Raw genomic sequence first — 20,644 nt, 5'->3', positions numbered from 1 at the left:
CTTTTCAAATTCAAGAATTTTTCAAATGGCCATATCTTCTAAACGGCGACATAGAATTTCTTCATTTTCGGACTGGTGACAGATATTGAGTCAGGCTACAACATATCTAAATTTAAAGGAAATCTATAACAGATGTTCGGAGATATAGCCCCTTAAAGTTAGGCAATTTTTGTTTTTGTTTTTAGCGCCTCTTGCGGATGTTTTTGAAACTTGGAATGTTTTAGACAGTTGTAGGGATTCTCAATACCTTTCATTTGATACCAAGATGATCAAAATCGGGCAAGCCGTTCTCGAGTTATATCGAAAAAACACTTTTTGCTTTAGGCCGCCATATTTGCTAAACGGCTTGACCGATTGTCAAGTACGAATTGTTGATGAAAACGTCTCACTGAGCTCTACAACATACTAAAGTTTCAGACCTCTAGCTGTAAGGGAAGTGGTTGACAGTATTTCAAAATGGCGGACGGCGGCCATCTTGGATTTTGAAAATGCGAAAAAATGAAATTTTACACCCACATTCCTATAGAAAACTTCAAACCGGAAGTCTCTATCTGTTACCGTTCTCGAGATATAATGCAAAATGTTGACCACCGGACGGCAGGCCGGCAGGCCGGCCGGATCAAAAATTTTCCACCACCATTTTCGTAATGTGGGATGTCTAAAACGTGCTCATACCAAGTTTGAGCCCGATCTGAGGTGGTCGGTTTTTCCGACGATTACAATACTTGGTATGCCACGATTGTGGTATACCAACTAATAAGGCTCGTTTCCTCTTCACGGTGCAAATGACTTTCTGCATTTTGTGGAGACCAATCCCCATTGGGAATGAATACATAGAGCGATGTAAAGGATATTATTTTACACACCATTTGGAGAAGAAAAAAGTAATGTAATACTTTAGAAAAGATACATAATATACGTATATACGTACATATTGTACATGTATATGTATAATGTGCAATAAGTATAACTTTTTCTAAAAATGTTCTAATGGTCGAGCAAAAAAAAGGAAGTGTGAGGCAAAAGGTTAATTTCTTGTACAAATATAACGCAAAATTGACTCCACACAGAGTAAACAATTTGTGGTCTTTGACTTGGAGTATTAGTCAAAGATATAATGTTCTTTAATCAGTTGTTGACACAAACTAATCATATATTTTCGGATCTCTAAGGGTGATTAACATTTTTCTCTTTCCACCATTTTCTTACAAAAGAAAATCTCTTTGCCATATTGCTAAATTGGCGTGAATGAAATGTCCAGATTCTTTTAGTAGTAACTATTACGTAGATTTTATTCGAAAGTTTCAATTCGACTTTTTTTTTTAATAGTTTTAGAATGCCAGAGACTTCAGCACAGTGTTTAATACAAAAATAAATACCTACGTACATATCAGCTTCTATAGCGCTAAAATCCTATTTCATGTATCATATCCTCTCCCACTATAAACTATCAACCAACAGGTATAAATGAATTTTCTTGGAATAACTCATTTGATTGACCTTGTAAATACTTAGCGCTTTTTTTCTGGGAAAGAGGGAGTTGTCGTTCTAAGGGTATTGATATCCCCACTATATAAAATATAATGACCTCAGTATAGGAAGAAAAAGGTTGGTGAGCTCATTGCTTCTATGAGAGCCAAGCCTTTGAACATCCGGTGCTGAGACACTGCATTGTTAACTCTCAACAAAAAAAAATATGCACACTGTAGGTAAAATTAGTTTTTTTTTCCTATTCTAAAGAATTAAAAGACCTCAAAGCATTTCAATGGTTTAAGATTTTTTCTTGTGTGTACTTTTAAATAGCTTAAACAATAATAAATGGAATTCTTTCTAATTGAAATTGACTCATCTTAAGTTATGTTGAACAAAGGACACGCGTGACAGGAGTACATTAAAAAAGTTTAGATAAAATTCAATAGTTTATATTATTTTTTGTGGTTTAAAAACTTTAACAATTAATGATTACACGCATAAATACATTACGCGTATTAAATAAGAGCCTTTTCAACATGCTTAATTCTTCTACATTCTGCGTTTATGTACATTGTATTATGTAACAAAAGTTTTATGTGAAAGTCTTGTAATTAAAAATTCTGTAACCTAGAAGAGAGAAAGAAATTGAAGAGCTCATTAACTGCTTCCCTTTGAGTATACCTCTGTGTGGCAATTAAATCAAATTAAATTCATTTTAATGTAGGATACATAACCTTTGAAATGTAGATTTTTGCAGTACATATTATGCATAATCTAAACAAAAGATCAATATTGTAGAATTTTCCTATTAAAGGTTGTCGGCAGGTATAGAACTTTTTTGTCTATAAATACAAATTATCAGCTTCCGAAAGTTTTTAACCAATTTACTTAAGGCCTTCCTCATTGGCTAGAAAAAAGAAGAAAATTAAAGATTTAGAGCAGGAATTAAGAAGAAAAAATAGCTTAGTTACCGTTTCTTGAATTTCTGAAGCTTATGCTAATAAATTTTCCATATAAAGTCCCTTATCCTAAAAATGCAAAAAAAATTCTTTCTGTTGTTGAAGCATAAAAGGAGGGACTCTAGTGAGGTCTTTAGGTAATTAATCCAATATTAAATCGCTAAAAAAATGAACTGAATGAGATGTAATGCATATAAAGATATAAAAGATATTGCAGATTGTTCTCAATTTAGTAAATTTCCAAGAAAAAAACACTATTGGTGTTCAATTAAAATCAAAATCCTCAAATCAAAATGGTGTTATAAATTACATTTTCAATTCAGCAAAAACATGACATTCTCAGAGTGAAGATATTTACATGTAAATGACTTCGTTGGAGTGTTTTCCAATAACAAAAATTGTCCTCTAGTTATGCTCGAGGATGTAACAAATTGATGATTTCAGAAGAAATCATAAAAGTTGACAAATTTATCCTGGTTGTTTATAGAAATTTTTATGTATTAGAAAACTTTCTTCATCACGCATTGTCGCCTCCGAGCCTTTTGGACTTTTCCCTTATGTTCCTTTTGCCACTGAAAACATTTCGCGAGAATTTCTTTTCTTTGCAGCTTGAGGATCGTATGTACGTACATGTTTGTATGTATATAGTATGCCTTTTCAATCCATTAATTCGCATAGCTTATTTGAGAAAAAAATTCCCCTTTTTTACCCTCCCTCGCTATATATCGGTGTTAGCATTAGCATATGCCATTGCATTGAGTGATATGTTTGGTACTTTGAAGGTCGATAATCAGTTGATGAAGGTGATTTCAATAAAATTCATCCGCATTTTATTTTTATGCCTTTCATCTTGCCGATAAGTCTGTCTCCATGAAGACGCCTTTTGTCGCACACCACCCCGGTCTTTCAGATTAAAGGAGAAGCAAAAAGAAAAAAAATAAGCGACTTTAACAGCATTTTAGCGTATCAAGTCATCTTTAAAAGAGGATGAACTCTTCGCGAAGTCAATCCTTTAGTGTGGTTCGTGTTTGATTGTCGCCTCTTTGATGCTTTTTTGGCTCTTTTTTTTTACACCTACGCATAAGATGGGGGGGGATATTTTTAGGTGCAAAGTTCGTTCTTTCATAACGCCTTCCAGGTGTTTGATGTCAGATACCACTTATTCAACACTTTTTGGTTTTAATAAGGATTTTCCTTAAATATTAATGTCAAAAGCGGTCAGATTAGTGGGATTGCTGGAGTAAGAGAATGAATTTAATTACTGTTGAGATATTGTAATTGAGGTGAAATCCATCTCTGACTAAGGCATCAACTTAAAAAGGAAATGCCTTTTATTTAATAACTTTAAATTATCGTAATTAAATCGCCTGTTCAATGGAAAAATATTTTAATTGCAAAACTCGTTACAAGATGGTACCTACCTATCTTAGAAAGGCTAGATACAAAAAAAAATGAAGCAAAAATATTTAATAAAACTATTGCACGTTGTTAAAGTATTTTTTTTAAACTTTTTTTTCTTTTTAAATTTTTAAATAATTAATTTATTTTTGATGTCCTTCCTCTCTCATAACATTTCAGGCATTTAAATCACCAAGATGTGGAGCATGGAAAATAAATTAATGCATTTTCTGATGAAAAGGTGTCGCAATTTTTTAATGTAGAGCACAAGATTAAATATGGTGCGGCATTGTTAGTTAAAAGGAAGGATGTATATAATTTGGGAGAGATTTGCTGCGTGCCCCCAATGATTAATAAAGCCCACCCACGGACGAGCACCGTGTGAAAATGTGATCAGAACAATGGTCCGCCCATGTGCGCTCATGACGTCGTCTATGGGCGAGTGAGGAGAATCCCATTTCACTTGGAGAGCAGATCCATTTCGGCCGATCCTTTCGCGGCGGCTCGTGCCACTCTGCCGCCTCGGCCGACTGTAACAGAACAAGCATAAAAGGATGCCTTCTTGCACATGAAACAGCATTCGCAAAAGGAATCTCCAACGTGACGTACTTTCTTTGAGTTTGCTGCTGCTTTCAATAACGCTAAAGGTGTTCGCATATAGAGAAAATTCTTACAATCAGTGAAAGTGTTTAAAAATTCCCTAAAAAAAAGGAGAGAAAATTGTGTATCATTATATCTGCTGGAGGTGAAGCTGTTTTAACGCGTTAAACTACAAAAAAAAGGATTTCGCGAATAACAGGAGATAATAGATTTAATTTACGTAAGTGAAAGACAGCAATTTATTCAATAGAAATTTTATTATTTGCCTCTTGAAAAAAATATGCAAAAACTCCAAGAACTCAAATGAATTTATGGCAATATGTATGCCAACATAAAAATATATTGTAAGGGAGGATATTTTATTAAAATTTACATCAAGTTCGAATAGCATTTTGGTTCTTGAAACTGATCCTATGTACATAATGAAGGCATGTAAAACAAGGTGATTTCTTTGAAGATAGAATTGCACTTAAAAAAAAAGGAGTGTTATATATTTTCATAGGGGAACGAGTTCACCAAACTTTATGTGTGTAGTCTTACATTTCCCTCCTAGAGAAGCACTCAACCTTTCATAAAACACTTCTTCAGTTTTTCCCATCCCTCCACTCTTTTTGTGCCAATAAGAATGAAATTTGCAAGGAAAAGGACCAAAAGTAGATATAAGGAAACTCGTGGGAAGAACATGGGTCACAAAATCAAATTTCCCAACTTCTATACCATACAATATTCTGCAATAAATTAATTATAATAAAATTCCAATTTGGCAATATGCAAACAATTTCGTGACTCAATAAATCAGGCTCATTTCTTCACGGTGTGGTGGCCAATTCACAATGTAATGGGACTCCTTGTCATAAAGAATTCATGAAAATGAGCAACAAGAACCAATATTGTTTTCCGCACCAATTTAATTGAGTACTAATATGCTCGCAATTTTCCCTTTCCACCATCTTACAACAAAATGACGGTAATTATGTGATTTGTACGATTTCATGATTTTCTCATTGAAACATAATTTATTACTAATTGAGAGATTTCTTCATCAATAATTTATACTCCAGTTGAAATTTCCCAATATTGAACGGGCAAAGAATTTCGTGTTTTCGGTTTGAATTAGAAATAACAATCGAAATAAAAAAAAATAACTATAAACTTATTTCACTGCTTTCTAAAATAAGTAAAATTGTAATAAGTCGAATTAATACAATTATTGCCCAAAAAACAGACACAAAAAAAATGTTTCATTAATTACCTACCTTAAGTTGTCATAAATTTAATTTAATTTTTATAGATTATGAAAAATACAGAGAAGATGTTAATTCATCTTATGTGGTGATAAAAAGTTATCATTTTTGTTTCATAGGAATAATAATAATTTGGACTTTAAAATATTTCAAATCAGCAACAGTTATGGTTGTAAATTTTTATTCCTCTTTGAAATAAATTGAATTAACATGTAGGCTCCAGTACTTATTTGATTAAGACATTTTAAAATAAATCAATTCACTGAAATAGAGATATAAGAACCAACAAAAAAAAATCTAACTGAAAATATGAACAGAACACGTCGTTTATATAGATTGCTAATATTTACATAAGGGTACAAAAGCTACATAGAAACGAATGGTTGGACAATTTTTAGGTTGTCGTTCCGTTGGAAATTTGAGCATCTGTTGAAAAATAAATATTTTTGCCCAATAGATTCACAAGTAAAAAAAAACGTTTTTAAATTCAATCGTAAAATTTATATCCATATATAAAATGCAACATTAAATGGCATGATATATTATTTAAAAAAATATATTTTAAATATAAGGGGTCATTAAACAATCCTATATTGTTTTTTAAACAACAAATATTACTTCTTCAATTACGTATTTTATTGTGTATAAAGTACGACAATAATATACCTACATAAAGATTTACTTGTTGATTTCAGTCACTACCTAAACTATAGAAGAAGCGCCATATAACGCTGGTGATTGGAGCAAAATATCTGCAATATAATTAACATGAAGAATGCATTGAAAACTTTTACGAAGAATGTGGTATATATTTTATAATTAAATGTTCGTATTATAAAATGAAAATTGAGAGAACTAAAACTAAAAGGAAGTTATAGTGAATGGAAAAATGCAAGTGTTTCGTAGAAAATTGTCCCCATACTATTTTAGTTGATAAAAAAAATTAAGTCTATTTAAAAGACGAAGACATTTTATGCGTATAAGGACATCTTGTGTTCGTCTTTAAAGTTAATTAAAATAAGTAGGTATGTAAATCATATTTTGAATAGCTAGGCTTTCATGAAATCTTGAAACATTTCAATATTAATAATAACTATTCTTTATTTCATTCCTGCTCATTACAATATTTTAAATTTTTAGTGCATAAAAATGCTATAAAATTTTTTATTAGAATCTTAATATATAAATTTGAAATATTTGTTTGTCTGTCTGTCTGTGGCACATGAACTCCTCCTAAACGGCTTGGCCGATTTTGATGAAATTTGGTATGGGGGTAGAGGGGGTCAATACGAGTTGCAAGCGCTATATGGGATTCCGCCCCAAACCCCCTTTACAGCGCCCCCACAGAAAAAATGGTTTTTCTCATTTTGTACCTGCTGAAGGGTCAGATAACGGGATTTTTTTATTTTAAAATTTTTTTGGGGTACCGTATTATTCATTCCCCCCTACTAATATATGCTCCCATTTTATAGCTTAAAATTGAGTTTGCTCACACGTGATTGGGGGCTCGGGTTGACTAGTAAAGAATAAAAATAAAGAAATATGTGGAAGGAGGCAAAAGAGACCACCATACTCAGAAATAGCTCATACTTTACACAATAATAATTTTATTATAAAATAGCAAAAACTTAAAACTCATCAATTTTTGCTTGAGATAAATTAGTTGGTGTTCCACTTCGTGGCCAACACCAAGTATTTAACTTTTAAACTATTTTTAGCGCCATAAATTCCATTAATGGAAGCAATGTAAGGAAATCTCATTTTTGCGAATCCTGTGGTTTTGCAGAGAGGCGCATAGTTTTGCCAGACATATGGCTTGATTATAAATTCAAAATTGAAAATGCTGTGCTGTGCATTCCATGAAGATAAAAAAAGAAGAAAATATTTTTATTAGAAGATATTGCATTTTTCTTCTTCTATTTTTGGAACTAAAGATAAGTAATATAAAGTGAAATTTCTCTGGTTATATCATTTCCATTGAGATTGACAAAATATTTCATAAAACACCCAACAGTAGGAGAAAATACATAAAGAAAGGGATAGGGAATTGTATGTACGTACGTACATACAACATCAATTTACAGATCTATGTTTGGTTAACGCACGTAAGAAATTCTGCGTGGTAAGAGCAAAAAGTAGAATTTATGAATTCAATATTTCACTTTGCCACCTTTAGTGATATTTATTGTATTTTAATATCTCCAGTTGTATCACCTTGTAACATACACCACTGTGTGACAAAAGACAACCATCTCTTATTCGTTCTAACAATAAATAATAATAGTAGGTGGAAGTTACGGATGTTAGACAACGAATTCAAACGACGAAGGGACAAATCATATAAGAGTCGTTTACTTTTATAATGAAAATTGAGAGAAATGAGAATTTTCTGCAGGTGTTGGGGGAAAAAATAGGTATATGCGGTGTGTATGAGCAAGAGAAAAACTTCATACAAACATGGCTTACATATCCAAACTAATGGCCACTATTTTAATCTTCATTTAGCACCTGCAAAAGGTAATAGAAATATTAAGCGTAAGTGTTCACAATGGTACAAAACTAACAGCTAACAATGCCACACGGATTATTATCTGCAATAGGGCTTTTCTCATAACGTCTGATTCAATTTTCACCCCCACTACACATACCATTTTTACATGACCCTGCTTTAAATGAATAAATATATACCTAATAATATTGTAGATGAAATTTTTTTTCTAAATTGATTTTATTGAAAAAGTGGGAGTAAAATGCACCAATTTTTCCAATACACATTATATTCGTGAATATGAATTTAGTGGAATATTTCTCTAAATCGGAGTAATAGAATTTTGCAAATCTGTGGATTTTTGAAAAAAAATTGAAATTTAATTTCACGATTAATGATTTTCTTTCCCTTTTGTTTATGACCTCTAATTTTTTTTCATTACTTATAGGAAATTTTTAAACGCTTAATTTTTTTTTAAATTGATATTATTGAAAGAGAGTGAGAGTGGAAGAGCACAGTTAAACTATTAATGTAATAAAATCACACTAAAATTTTTATTCTAGGTATTACTTAAACGGGTATTAAAAAACGAGTATTACTATAAAATATGGTTAAAATAAGAAAAAAATCTCTAAAATGTAGTACCGCTGGTACTAACTGTCATGGTATAGGACAGATTGGTTTATGAGTGTGGGGTTGGCGGGAGTCTTTAGGTGACTCTCTCTCCCAACCACCCTAGTACGGTTGGCTCAGTTGCTCGTGGGCCATGGGGTCGTACGGACGGACCCACCCCATAAGTCTGAATCGTAGTACCTGGCTATGACAATTGGTATCTCATTGTCAGGTATTTTACAATTCAGAAGTGGGATAAGCCCAAAACTCGTTCGCGGAAGTGGAAAAAGTGCGTGTACGTAAAATTCGTGAGAAACGCGAGTGAAAAAATTCCATGGCGTCACTTTGACGTCACGTGGTGAAATTCGCGGAAAAAGTCCACCGTTTTGGGACTTTCGCGGCGTAGAGAATCGCGTTGTGGCACGCGTGTGTGCCTTTCATAGTTTTCCTCGGCGGGAAAAGTGCAGTTTTGTGTGAAAACGCGTCGAAATGTCGTGAAAATCGCGAGAAAATACATGCCATTTTGACATGTCGTGACGTGTTCGTCGCGAAACGGAGGGGGAAAAAAGTCCTTCGTGGGGCTTTTCCGTGGCATGGGAATCCGCGTAATGTTTCCCTGAGCTGCGAAAAACGGTTTTACAGCTGGAGAAGCTGACCGCGTGTGAAAAATTGTGACATTTTCATGCGGAATTTTCTTGCGCAAAAGGTGTGTGTGCTGAAGCGGCGCGTAGGCACGACAAGTGTGTGTGTGTGTGAGTGGAGGCAGCGGAGCGACAATGTCATCGAGGACACCAGCAATACACACACACACACCAATGAAGTCATCGTGTCAACGGTGTCAACTGGCGGCAGCGTCTCACACATGCAGCAGGGAAGCTGAATTTGGCTGCGGTGTGCGTGAGCACAGGATGCAGCAAAAGGAGTGCATGCACAAGCATGCGAGGAAAAAAAAAAAAAGGGGAAAATCGCAAGTATTTTCTTGGATTGGAGAGTGGTATTCTCCAAATTGGTTATTCTGATGTTATTGAAATTATTTTTGTGGTTAACCCTGAAAAGCGCTTTTCAACCCTTTGTCATTCTCTTGATGAATTTTATGTTTATGGGTAACATGTTGTATTTAAGAGAATGTTAATGCAAGATTCCTTTACAGCATTAAGGAATGAATGATTATTGATTATTAGGTTGCATAAAAATTCATTAAAAAAAAGAAGTAATGAAAATTTAGAAAAGTTGGAGGATTCCAATTCTTGGTTTCTTATGCAACGGAAAATTAAATAAAAATGGAACAATTAATTGCAAATTTCTTTTCAATCCCCTGATATTCTCTTAATGTTGAATTTTTATGTTTATATGTAAACATGTGAAGGTTAAGAGAATTATGACTGATTTAAGGAATAAAAATGAAAAGTTATTCCTTTTGTAATGTATTTATAGCTGTTGGCTTTGTGTAGGAATATCATCTTTCAGATGAAAACCAATCTGATTAAATCAAAGCCTTGAGTTGCATAAGAAGTATGAAATCACGAGGTTGAGATTTTCATGAAATTTCAAAAGGTAATTCTTATGCAAAGCAAAAAAAAAATAATAATTGAAACCATTATTTGCAAGTTTCCTTTCAGCGATTTGACAAAAAAAAAAGAAGAGTTATGAATGAAAAATTATATTTGTTTTATTCTTTATTGTAAATCGTATTTAGATTGAGTTGAAAGGTTGAAGAATTACATAAGAATTAATGCGCAAGATTCATTGGAATTGAAATTTTCAAGTAAGAAAAATAAAAATTAATGAATGAAGTTTTCGTGGCATTGAGAATTCATTGAAATTTTTTCAAATAGGAAACGAAAACGGAATTAATTGTTCATGAAGTTGAAATAAAAGAGAAAATTCATTAAAGCGAAGGTTAAATGAAATTTTCAAGAAGTGGATGAAAATTATCATTAAAGTAAAAACAAGTGATTTCTCCTGAAGAAATTGAAAGAACTCATTAATAGAATTAAAAATAATGCAAATTTCAATAAAAATTAAATTTTTAAATAGAGATAAAAAAAAATAGATAAGGTTGAAAATTTCAAGGGAGAAGGAATGAATCAAAAAGAGATAGCGCAATTCTTGTGTAAGGAACTAGAAGCAAAATTGATTGCAATTATTGGGAAGTAAGTCCGCTTATAAATATTGGAAATTTTGATTTGTTTGCGGAAAGAAATATCCATTTTGATTTGGGGTTTCGTATGTCAGTTTACTATTGCCAAACAGTCACAAATAAGTTGAATAAGTAGTTCAAACGTGAAAAACTGAGAATTGTGAAGAAATGTGATGACATTGGGACAAGAAACTACTGCAAGAGTGAGGATTTTAATGGAGGAGTCCAGCAGTAGGAGTCACTATGGATTTATACCGGAAATGTGCATCACGTAAGGCAATACCGATAGAGACTCAAACAAGAGTAATGGATTGCTCAAAGAAGGAATGGAACAACTTAAACGGATTCTAGGCAATTATTCAAGAGACCAACTGGGACTCTTCTTGGGAAAAGGGGAAGAGCTGAGGAATTTGGCCGTTAGAAATGAGACGTAAGAGTTAATTATGTGCTGAAATTGAAGTAAATAAACTTGTTATGAGATTGTTCTCCTACAATTAAGAAGGAGAAAGACAATCTGTGACAGGGAGAATTTCAGAATGGATGGACATAATTAATTCTGAAAAGAACGTCTACATTCTGATTAAATAAGTCAGAACAGGCCATTTGAGGAGTGGATCAGACAGAGTGCACAGATCATGGCACAGTACTCAAACTAACCAAGGATGGTCTCTGGAAAACTAGAAAACAGAAAATAAAGAATCATATAAAACAACAGTTGGAGTAGTGAGCAGGTTAAGTTCAAGGAGCTCTTATCTTCTGCTTGAAAGGAAGCTCATTCAAGGGCAAAAGGAGCTGAAGTTGAACAATTGTGTAAAAAGTACATGACCCTGAATACTACTGAAGCTGAACGGCAATGAGAAGGAGTAGATAGAGACGTGTTTGAATGCTCTGTCTAAGGATTAATTCTTAGAAGGGGAATTAAGACCGTAAAAGGCTATGTCGTGGAAGGATCTTTCAAGAAGGATTTAAGCGAGACGTCCAGCAGCAAGAAAAGCAGGAGTCTTGAAATATTAAGAAGGCTTCCACAGAAAATGTTCATCATGACGCAAATGCCAATGGTAAGCAAATGATAAATATGGATTGTTTGGATAGGAGAAGTCGGGAAAAAGCTGACGGACCCTAAATGTTCGTCAGGTGACCAATTGGAAGTCTTGCTTACAAGAAGGAGGCTTTATCTTCTGTCGTGGAAATCCTAGTGATGAGGATTCAATCGGAAGATGATTGATACAGTGAAGTGTTGGAAAAACTACCCAGAGCTGTTGCCTTGGACGTTGGGTTGGAAGACTACTCCTAATCGGCTGAGAGAGTAACTCTGGATGACGTCTGAAGCGGAATAGGTTGGTTGTTGGAGAACAACGAGCTTTTCAAAAGATTGGAAAAGAAGGAATACAGTTCTCTTATTCTACGTTTCCCAGGAGTCCTGTAAGATAATATTCCGAAGGTACTTCTTGAGGATGTAGTGAGACTTTTTGTTTGTGCTCTGGAAGAGAGCATATGGAGGGACCATTTGGAAAAATCCTTTTAAGGATCAATGGAGAAACGGCATACCTCTTGTTTAATGGCAGTGTGATTAAGGTAGAACGTTCATTTGAATTGTTGAACCCTGAAAGCTGCTGAATATGCACTAAAACAACGATGAGAAGTACGGATGGAAAAGTAGTCTCCTGTCAAAAGGATAGACTCCTGGAAGGAAATTCAGGACAGTTTAAGGCTGTTTTGTGAAAAGATGTTGACGAATGAGGATTTCAGAATCTTCATGTTTCCTCGTTAAGGATTCGCGTCTCGGGTCAGGATGATTGAACAAGCCGAGAGAGAAGGAATTCTATAGATTCTGTGAAACGAAGAGAATCGGATAGTTTGTTGACAGTGTAGTCCGAGACAAAGGAAACATGTTAAAGGTCGAAGAATCAAGGAGGAAAGGTAGACATTTGATGTTTAGGAAAGGAAAATTCGTCAATGAATGGAGGGAGAATTAGAATGCAGCCTACAACCGCATGGTGGTTCAGGCTACATTAGAGAGCGCCCTGGAAGAGTGAGCTAGACAGGCTCAGAAGTTGTCCTAGAATTCTGGGCAAGACCAAGCAGAAGTCTAAGATTGTATGAAAAGACCAAAAGTGTACTTGAAGATTGCAGAATAGACAATAGGACAAGGGAGATGGTGAACTGCAAGTAATCAAGAAGGAAAAGGATCTGCGAAGGATCAAGGTCTTCTAGAAAGATTAATCGCACAGAAGCAGTTCAAGGAATATCCTCCGGGGAATAATTCAAGGAATTGTGTCAGTGATTTGTGATCCTATGACGAAATGACTGGAATAAGGCTGTAGAACTGAAGAGGAAGTTCTTGAAGACAGAAAGCACAGCCAAAGAAAATGTTAAGATCCTTCTGAATAGGGACAGGAAGTTAGCACTAAGAATCCATCAACAGATTGGATGATTGTGGAGTATGAGCTAGTGTATGAGCTAGAGAGTGCTATAGAAAGAAACGGTTGCCATGGAAAAGAAGGATGATTTCACTCCAGTAATTAGGAATTTGACACAATCCGTTAAGATGCACTGGAATGTATAAGAGCGGAAGGGTGGCCAGATTCAACGAAGTTCTAGGAGGGATCAACTGGAATTCCCGGATACGTCTACAAGAGTCAGCGGTTCCACAAGTCAAGGTATGCTCTGAAGCATATAAAGTTAGAATGTGAGAAGTGGAAAAGGCTGATGAGTGGCGTAGTGTAAAGTGATTCTCCTCGGATCGATGTACAGAAGCACTAGATACCTGAGAAGAGAAGAAAGAAGTCTTCTGTTCTACTGCTTTAGATCACAATTGGGTATCGGCAAGAAAATGAGAGGTGCTTAAATACATGGAGGAGTGGTTTCACGGTGAAGCATAGAATTAGTGCTGGAAAATGTGGGTGAAACCGATTGATAGTATTCTGTCTTAAGTATAGATTCTCTTCTGAGCGATGCTTTCCATAGCATTCGAGGATACCTGGGCGAAGGGAAGTTTTCGGGAATTATTGTTTCGTATAGTGAGGTATTAAAGAAGAGAGGTGCATTTCTGCACATGGAAGAGCGATTCATTCTGTTTATGCGATCAGTAGAAGTACTGTAATAAACTGGCTCTTCAAGCTTCCATAGAACCATTATAATGAGGCAAGGTATCAATCTGATATCTCAATAGATATGGTAGAATGGATGAATTGGAATGTAGGTCTTGGCGATCAATGGACGCATTGTAAGCTAGACAAGACATTCAGGTCATGTATCTAGGTAACCAGTTAATACTAAAGACAACATTCATGAGTCTTCGTTGATCGGATGGTATAGAGAGACAAATCATGAGTCTGTGAGTAAATGATACTGGTGTAGATAAATCATGACGAGGTTTTCGCGGAGAGGCATCATGCTTGCATGGTGGGCCTGTTACGTTGAAAACCTGAAATGTCGTATTGATTAACATCAATCCAAGGTTAAGGTCCAAGGTTCTTGATAGTTAGTCATACGACGAATGGTTTCTCGGAGACACTAGTCTCTATGGAACGAGCTTACGGTTCCTGGAACTGGGTAAGCTAAGTCTAGACATTTGTTCCATGAGAAACAAGTAACATGGCGAAAGCTGTGTTGAGAGAACCTTCTGTAGGTTCATGGGTGTGATGATTTTGTGTCACGTGCACTGGCGTACTAAATCAAACAGAACCCTTGGGTACTTGGGCTACCAGGTACGGTTCCATTAGGAACAATTTGATATGATCTTTAGTTTGTGAATAGAGTTGTTGTCTAATACAGACTTGTACTCTATACACAGGACCGCAGTTGTTATCGCATTCATTGCGAAGTATACTGGTCGAAGATCACGGGAAAATTCGGTCAATCTGTCTTGCTTTTCCTAGCTTGTGCCGAGGACGTCACAAAAGTCAGGAATGGCCGAATGTAGTACCGCTGGTACTAACTGTCATGGTATAGGACAGATTGGTTTATGAGTGTGGGGTTGGCGGGAGTCTTTAGGTGACTCTCTCTCCCAACCACCCTAGTACGGTTGGCTCAGTTGCTCGTGGGCCATGGGGTCGTACGGACGGACCCACCCCATAAGTCTGAATCGTAGTACCTGGCTATGACAATTGGTATCTCATTGTCAGGTATTTTACAAAAATTACAAATATAAATACATAAATACTAGTTCAACCTTTTTCTTCTTCTTTTAAAAGTAATTTACAAAACGATATTCAATTTTAATCAATAATTTGGAGAAAAAAATTCGCCATGTTATGTATTATGCAAGAACATTTTTTATCTCTAAATTGACTTAAATAACTCGTAAAAGCTTCAAGCTTATATTCCCTCTACTAATTTTTTGCTAAGGCTTTAGGGGAAATTGTTGATATTAAGAAAAAAATTATTCGATTGGTTGATTATCTAATAAACGTAAGCAAGTTAATTATTGTAATTTGATATTTTCACATAGATATATACACAAAACAGTTCCTAATTGAGAAAGATATAATATGTAGTTTACATAAACTGGTGCTTGATATTACGAAATTCAATACCTAGATGAAAAGATTTAAAAAAAAATGAATTTCTAAGAATTATTATTTTATTATTTTTTTCTGTGTATCTATGAAGTGTTAATTGATCTATAGTTTTTAGAGATCAAGCATCAGCAAAAAATAATAACTTACATGCTTTCATCCCTTCTAACGCTATAACGTTCAATACGTAATAATTTATTATTCGTAAAATCAATCTTTTGCCTTATTTATCAATAAAAAGTTAGGTACTTTTTCACATACTTAAAAAAAATTTTTCTTCAACTATTCTGACTTAGAAGGAAATTTAATTCTTTGGAATTATAAAGGAGAAAAGTTCTGTCAATAAATTTGATCTGAATTTTGTACTGTAGAGTATATCTATTCAGACACAATAAAGCAAAGTTATAGTTGGAGAGACATTTTATTGAAAAAGTTTCAAATTTGCATGACTACTAGGAAGTATTTTTGCTTTGATGTTGCAACAAAATAGAATATACTGACATTCCTGGCAGGATAAGAATTTAATTATGGAGCATTTACAATTTATTTAAGGTAAAATGTAATGAATGTAATAAAAAGTGAGTTGAAATAATTGCTTTTTATGTTGTCAGTTAAAAATAAATTATGTTTGTAGGTATCTGTTAAAATAGTTTTGGAAACTCGAGGAGCGATTTTCGAGTTAATTTCAGAAAAAAAAATGTAAAGTTTTCTTGCACTGTCGTTGAATGGTGAAATATTGATTAGATCTATTTAGAAAAATGTTTGCCATAAAAGAATTATTTAAAATTCTCACGTTTGGCCATTTTGCTCATGTAAAGTTTCCAAAATATTAAAGCATAATCTCAAGCACTGGTTCATACGTATAAACATAATAACTTGAGGGTCGTTTTCACGAAAATAAAAACTGACAATGTAATTGACATCACTTTTCATTGTCTTTCATCTCGAATATACGAAGATGTGTGTGAGTTTTGACTTTTTCCCCTTTCATTGAATGATTCTGGTTCCGCCTACACTTCCGGTGACAGGAAGAGGGTGGAATGAGCGACCTCACGATGAGGAAAAAAAGGGTATCAATTTGTCTCTGTGTGAAAAGCATTTTCTGTCCTGCTTTAAGCACAGACATATTCTTCTCATCCAATTTGTGACTATTAAGATGATGATAGCAAGAGGTATCATCATGAAGCACACATCTTATTTAAATGAAATACATTTTCTTTATGAACAGAAAAAGTCTTAATTCATTTTCTCATCAGGTTACGCACAACGCGAACACTTAACCATTTTTCCTTACTTTTTTTTTTGAGAGTTTTCGTTCCGAAACTTCAGGCAAATGTGAGCAAATTTTATCGTGTCGGTACAATATGTATGGAAAATAGGAAGTTTTAAAAAATATCTTTGTCTTCTATTAAATTCTTAAACCATATTTTTTTTTTAATTAATCACATTTCTGCAGACGTTTTTTGTGGAATTAGTAATTTGAGATGCAATTTGATTTTAAAGTTCTTATTTCAAATTGTGCGTAAACCTCTTCTTCTAAAGTGCTATAAATCAGTCCAATGTATATGTACGTACATACCGGATAATTGTGGCACATCTTTTCATCTCAATTAGTGCTTAAAGCTATATACTGCCCAGTGTATCCGGATGTATGCTCAAGTTGGTTTATCAAATAAATCACAAGACAAGATTTCAATTCCTGAAGGAATGAGAGAAAGGAAAGGAACTTCTCTAGGCGACAAACACAAGGATTTTATGGACATTGCGGGAGAACACTGATGTAGGTGACATGTATGTACCTACAACAATGCCTAGGCTTAAAAGGTCACACTGTGAGAAGAGTAATACCATGGTTTTTACTTCCCTTCTCATTTGAGAAAGAATTTCTTATGTCCTTTGTGTAATTTTATCATAAATTTTTACACATAAAAAACTTTCTTTCTTTTCCCCTTATACGCGTACAAAAAAAAAACGAAAAGTGGGAGATTTATTATGATTCAAATATTGTACGAGATTTCTTTATTAAATTATTCATTAGTGCCCTTAGTGCCAGTTATTTGATGTGCATTCACTCGAATTGTAATTTTAAATTTATTTTACCTTCATTTCATACTTTCATTGCATTTTTCTTTAATGAAAAAAAATCTTTTATTCTCTTAAATTGAATTATATGAACTTGAAAAAAGTTTAAAAGGGGAAAAATAGAAAAGTAAATCTAATCTGTGCTATTCATTTGTCACATGAAAAAGGTATATTTTGTTTTATCTCATCTTGTTCCTTTCAAATCTTTACAATGTCTTTTTTCTCGTTTCGTATATAAAATTAAGATGTAGGTTTTCTGGGTTTTGTTGGCTAATATTTCTTCATTAGAGAACAAAATGCTTTTCTTTTTATCAAATATATTTACTTTTGGTCGTTTTTTTTTTAATAATGTGTTTTAATAGAAAACAGTGACTACCTACGAAGAGGAGACAATTTTTATCGTAACATCAATTAAATATATAATAAATTTTAGCTCATTTTTGAATTGAAGTAAATCTGGTCCTATGCGATTACATTATGTATTTACATTAGTTATAAAAAAAATCACAATTTACTTACTATTTTCTTTAACTGTTTATTAATAATATGTTGGGTATACACATTTAAATTACTTTCATTTAACTTTTAACTCTGTGAATGTAACCCACGGTGAACTCGCAGGCACCCACCCCTACCACCCGCATCGTGAAAGTTGCAAATCAAATGTCTTCTCTTCCGTCCAACCCCATTCTCTCTTTTCGCACGGAGGAAAATCCCACTTAATCCAATTAAAGGTTTTATGAAGTTTATGTGCAGAACATGGTTATAAGAAAATTCTCACCCACCTGCCCGGATATCCCATCAGGGATGTGCATGAAAAGATCCTTAAATATTTGTGTGTTTATTGTAGGGCTTTTGAGGAGCTCGTGATACCCATTCTGTGTGAAACCACGGACCCAAATTTAACCATTATGAAGTTGTTAATTGAAAATATTCTTGTCTGGGGAAGAGATAACAAGGCTTCTACTTTTCACCACGGGATGAATTTTAATAATAAAACACAAACAAATTTAACCATTTATACGTCATATGATTATTATTGCATGAGAAATCCTTAACGTTAGTTTAATTTTTTTAAAAAATATTTTGTTGAAATGAAAAATAAATAAATATGTACTAAAATAAATAATAAGATGGGTGGATTGCGGTCGGATTATAGTTTGTAGTGTGGGAGGGCATGGTTTACGACCTACAGCAGTTTCTCGAACACAATGTTATCTGCGACGTTCTATCATTTTTCATTTTATTTAATTTTAAATCCTAAGTTAAAATTCAATTTTAAACATTTTATAAAATTTAATATTGTGATTAATTCAAAAATTAAAAAAACTTAAATTGTAACACACACACTTTGTAGGCCTGATGAGAAAGGAATAAAACCTTCGAAACGTTGTAGACAACATTGTGTTTGAGAAACTGCTGTAGGTCGTAAACCGTGCCGTCCCACACTATAAATAACAAGGAAATAAATAATAATAATAATATTGAACAATCCCCGTTTTATTTATGTTATGTTAAGAAATTTTGTGTTTTTTTTTTCAGAATGACGTCCCTCTGTCGTATGTTGTTCTTTGTAATGGTCTCTGCTGCTGTTTTCCTCCATTCCTCACATTGTGGTCCCGCCAGGTCAATTGCTTTGGTTGCCACGAGAGCCGCCAATAAAATTCCACGCTCCATCCGAGCCCCTTTCCGGAACACAGAAATGATGACGGCACGTGGTTTCGGCAAAAGAGCACAAATGATAAAGGTGAAAGATGGTGAGTCAGTTCTACACATGAATTGAAATAAACTCAAATATTACTAAAAGCTCATATTTCACTTTTGTTCTCTGTGCTTTTTGGGTGTAGTTCCATGGAACTATGGTAAAAGGGAAACTCACTTCCTGGATGATATGGCACCGGAAAATACCGATCCATTTGAACAAATAATCTCCGATAATTCCATTGAAAGGTAAGTTTTTTTTTAAATTAATAAAAAAAATAAAGACATTGTGTTACAAATAAATAAAAAATATCAACTAACTTTCTAAAATGAAATTTATTATTTTTTTTAGTTCTTATTTCGTTGTTTATTCAAAATCTTTGCATTATGTTTAATGTGTATGTGGTTGAAAAAAATCATTTACGTACATATAGAAACTCTTTTAGTTTTTCATTTCTTATGAAAAATTACAAGAAACAATTCAAGAAAAATACGTTTTCCCTCGTATTTACATTGAAAAGTAATATTGGAGAAAAATGTCCAACTTTCCCTTCAATAAATTAGGAAGATCCTATTTTGTATTTTCTATTTATATATTAAATAGAAAATATGTAAGAAGTTATAAAAATACATTATGTATTATAAATGAGTGGCTATTCGAGGCAATAAAAACCATTTTTGATACTTTACCAGCTTTCCGATTGATTGGTTCGTCAACGAGATGACAAACAACCCCATCCTTACCAAGTCCATTCTGCGGCGTTTCGTAGATACCGACAAGGATGGCATCCTGACGGCTCATGAACTGCTCACGGGAGCTACAATGTCGCCTCATCAATTAGACAGCAACGCTTATTGAGGTCCAAGGATGTGGGCTGCAAATGTGCCATTATGGGAGTCATCTAGATCGAATACAGTATAGAAGGAGGAAAAACCCAAAGAGATTTCTTTTATCACTTAAGAAGAAAAAAAAACCATCAAATTGTAAATGTATAGAGACAAAAGTTACTCAAACTTTCAAAAATGAAACTCTTCGTTAGTTGAAATAAATTAAAAGTCTATTAGCAATACAATATATTAAATAATTACACCGAGAAATAGTAAATTGAGAAACGTTTCTCTTGCGGTTTAGTTGTGGGATGTAAACTGTGTATTTCATTTCAATGTGATTATCTACAAGTAATAGCTGAATCCTTTCCACCAACAAAATTATTCTGCATTTCAAAGCGATGAGAGATGTATTTTCGCCTGTGCAACGTTCAGGGCTGGTGAACGTTGTGCAAAATGGAGAAGAACAAGAATTAGATATTATAGTTTTTAAATTAAGTATCCTACCATTATATATTTAAATTTTGTTGATCATAAAAAAATACATATATAATAAAGTAAAATGTCTATAGATTCGCAAATAAACACGAAAATGTTTA

General features: G+C 33.8%; 1 protein-coding gene across 1 annotated transcript in view; it reads left to right on the top strand.

Annotated features, from left to right (window-relative positions):
* Positions 1 to 20,644, top strand: part of LOC129795427 (allatotropins-like) — a 24,852-nt gene extending 4,208 nt beyond the window's left edge. Inside the window, exons 2-5 of the mRNA XM_055836680.1 lie at positions 4,011 to 4,650; positions 19,059 to 19,273; positions 19,364 to 19,466; positions 19,911 to 20,644. Coding sequence (XP_055692655.1) covers positions 19,060 to 19,273; positions 19,364 to 19,466; positions 19,911 to 20,076 — 483 coding nt within the window. The 5' untranslated portion in view covers positions 4,011 to 4,650; position 19,059 and the 3' untranslated portion in view covers positions 20,077 to 20,644. The remainder of the gene's footprint in view (positions 1 to 4,010; positions 4,651 to 19,058; positions 19,274 to 19,363; positions 19,467 to 19,910) is intronic.

The sequence above is a fragment of the Lutzomyia longipalpis genome, chromosome 4 (assembly GCF_024334085.1).
Source record: "Lutzomyia longipalpis isolate SR_M1_2022 chromosome 4, ASM2433408v1".
NCBI classification, from domain to species: domain Eukaryota; kingdom Metazoa; phylum Arthropoda; class Insecta; order Diptera; family Psychodidae; genus Lutzomyia; species Lutzomyia longipalpis.
This window is presented reverse-complemented; position numbering and strand designations above follow the sequence as displayed.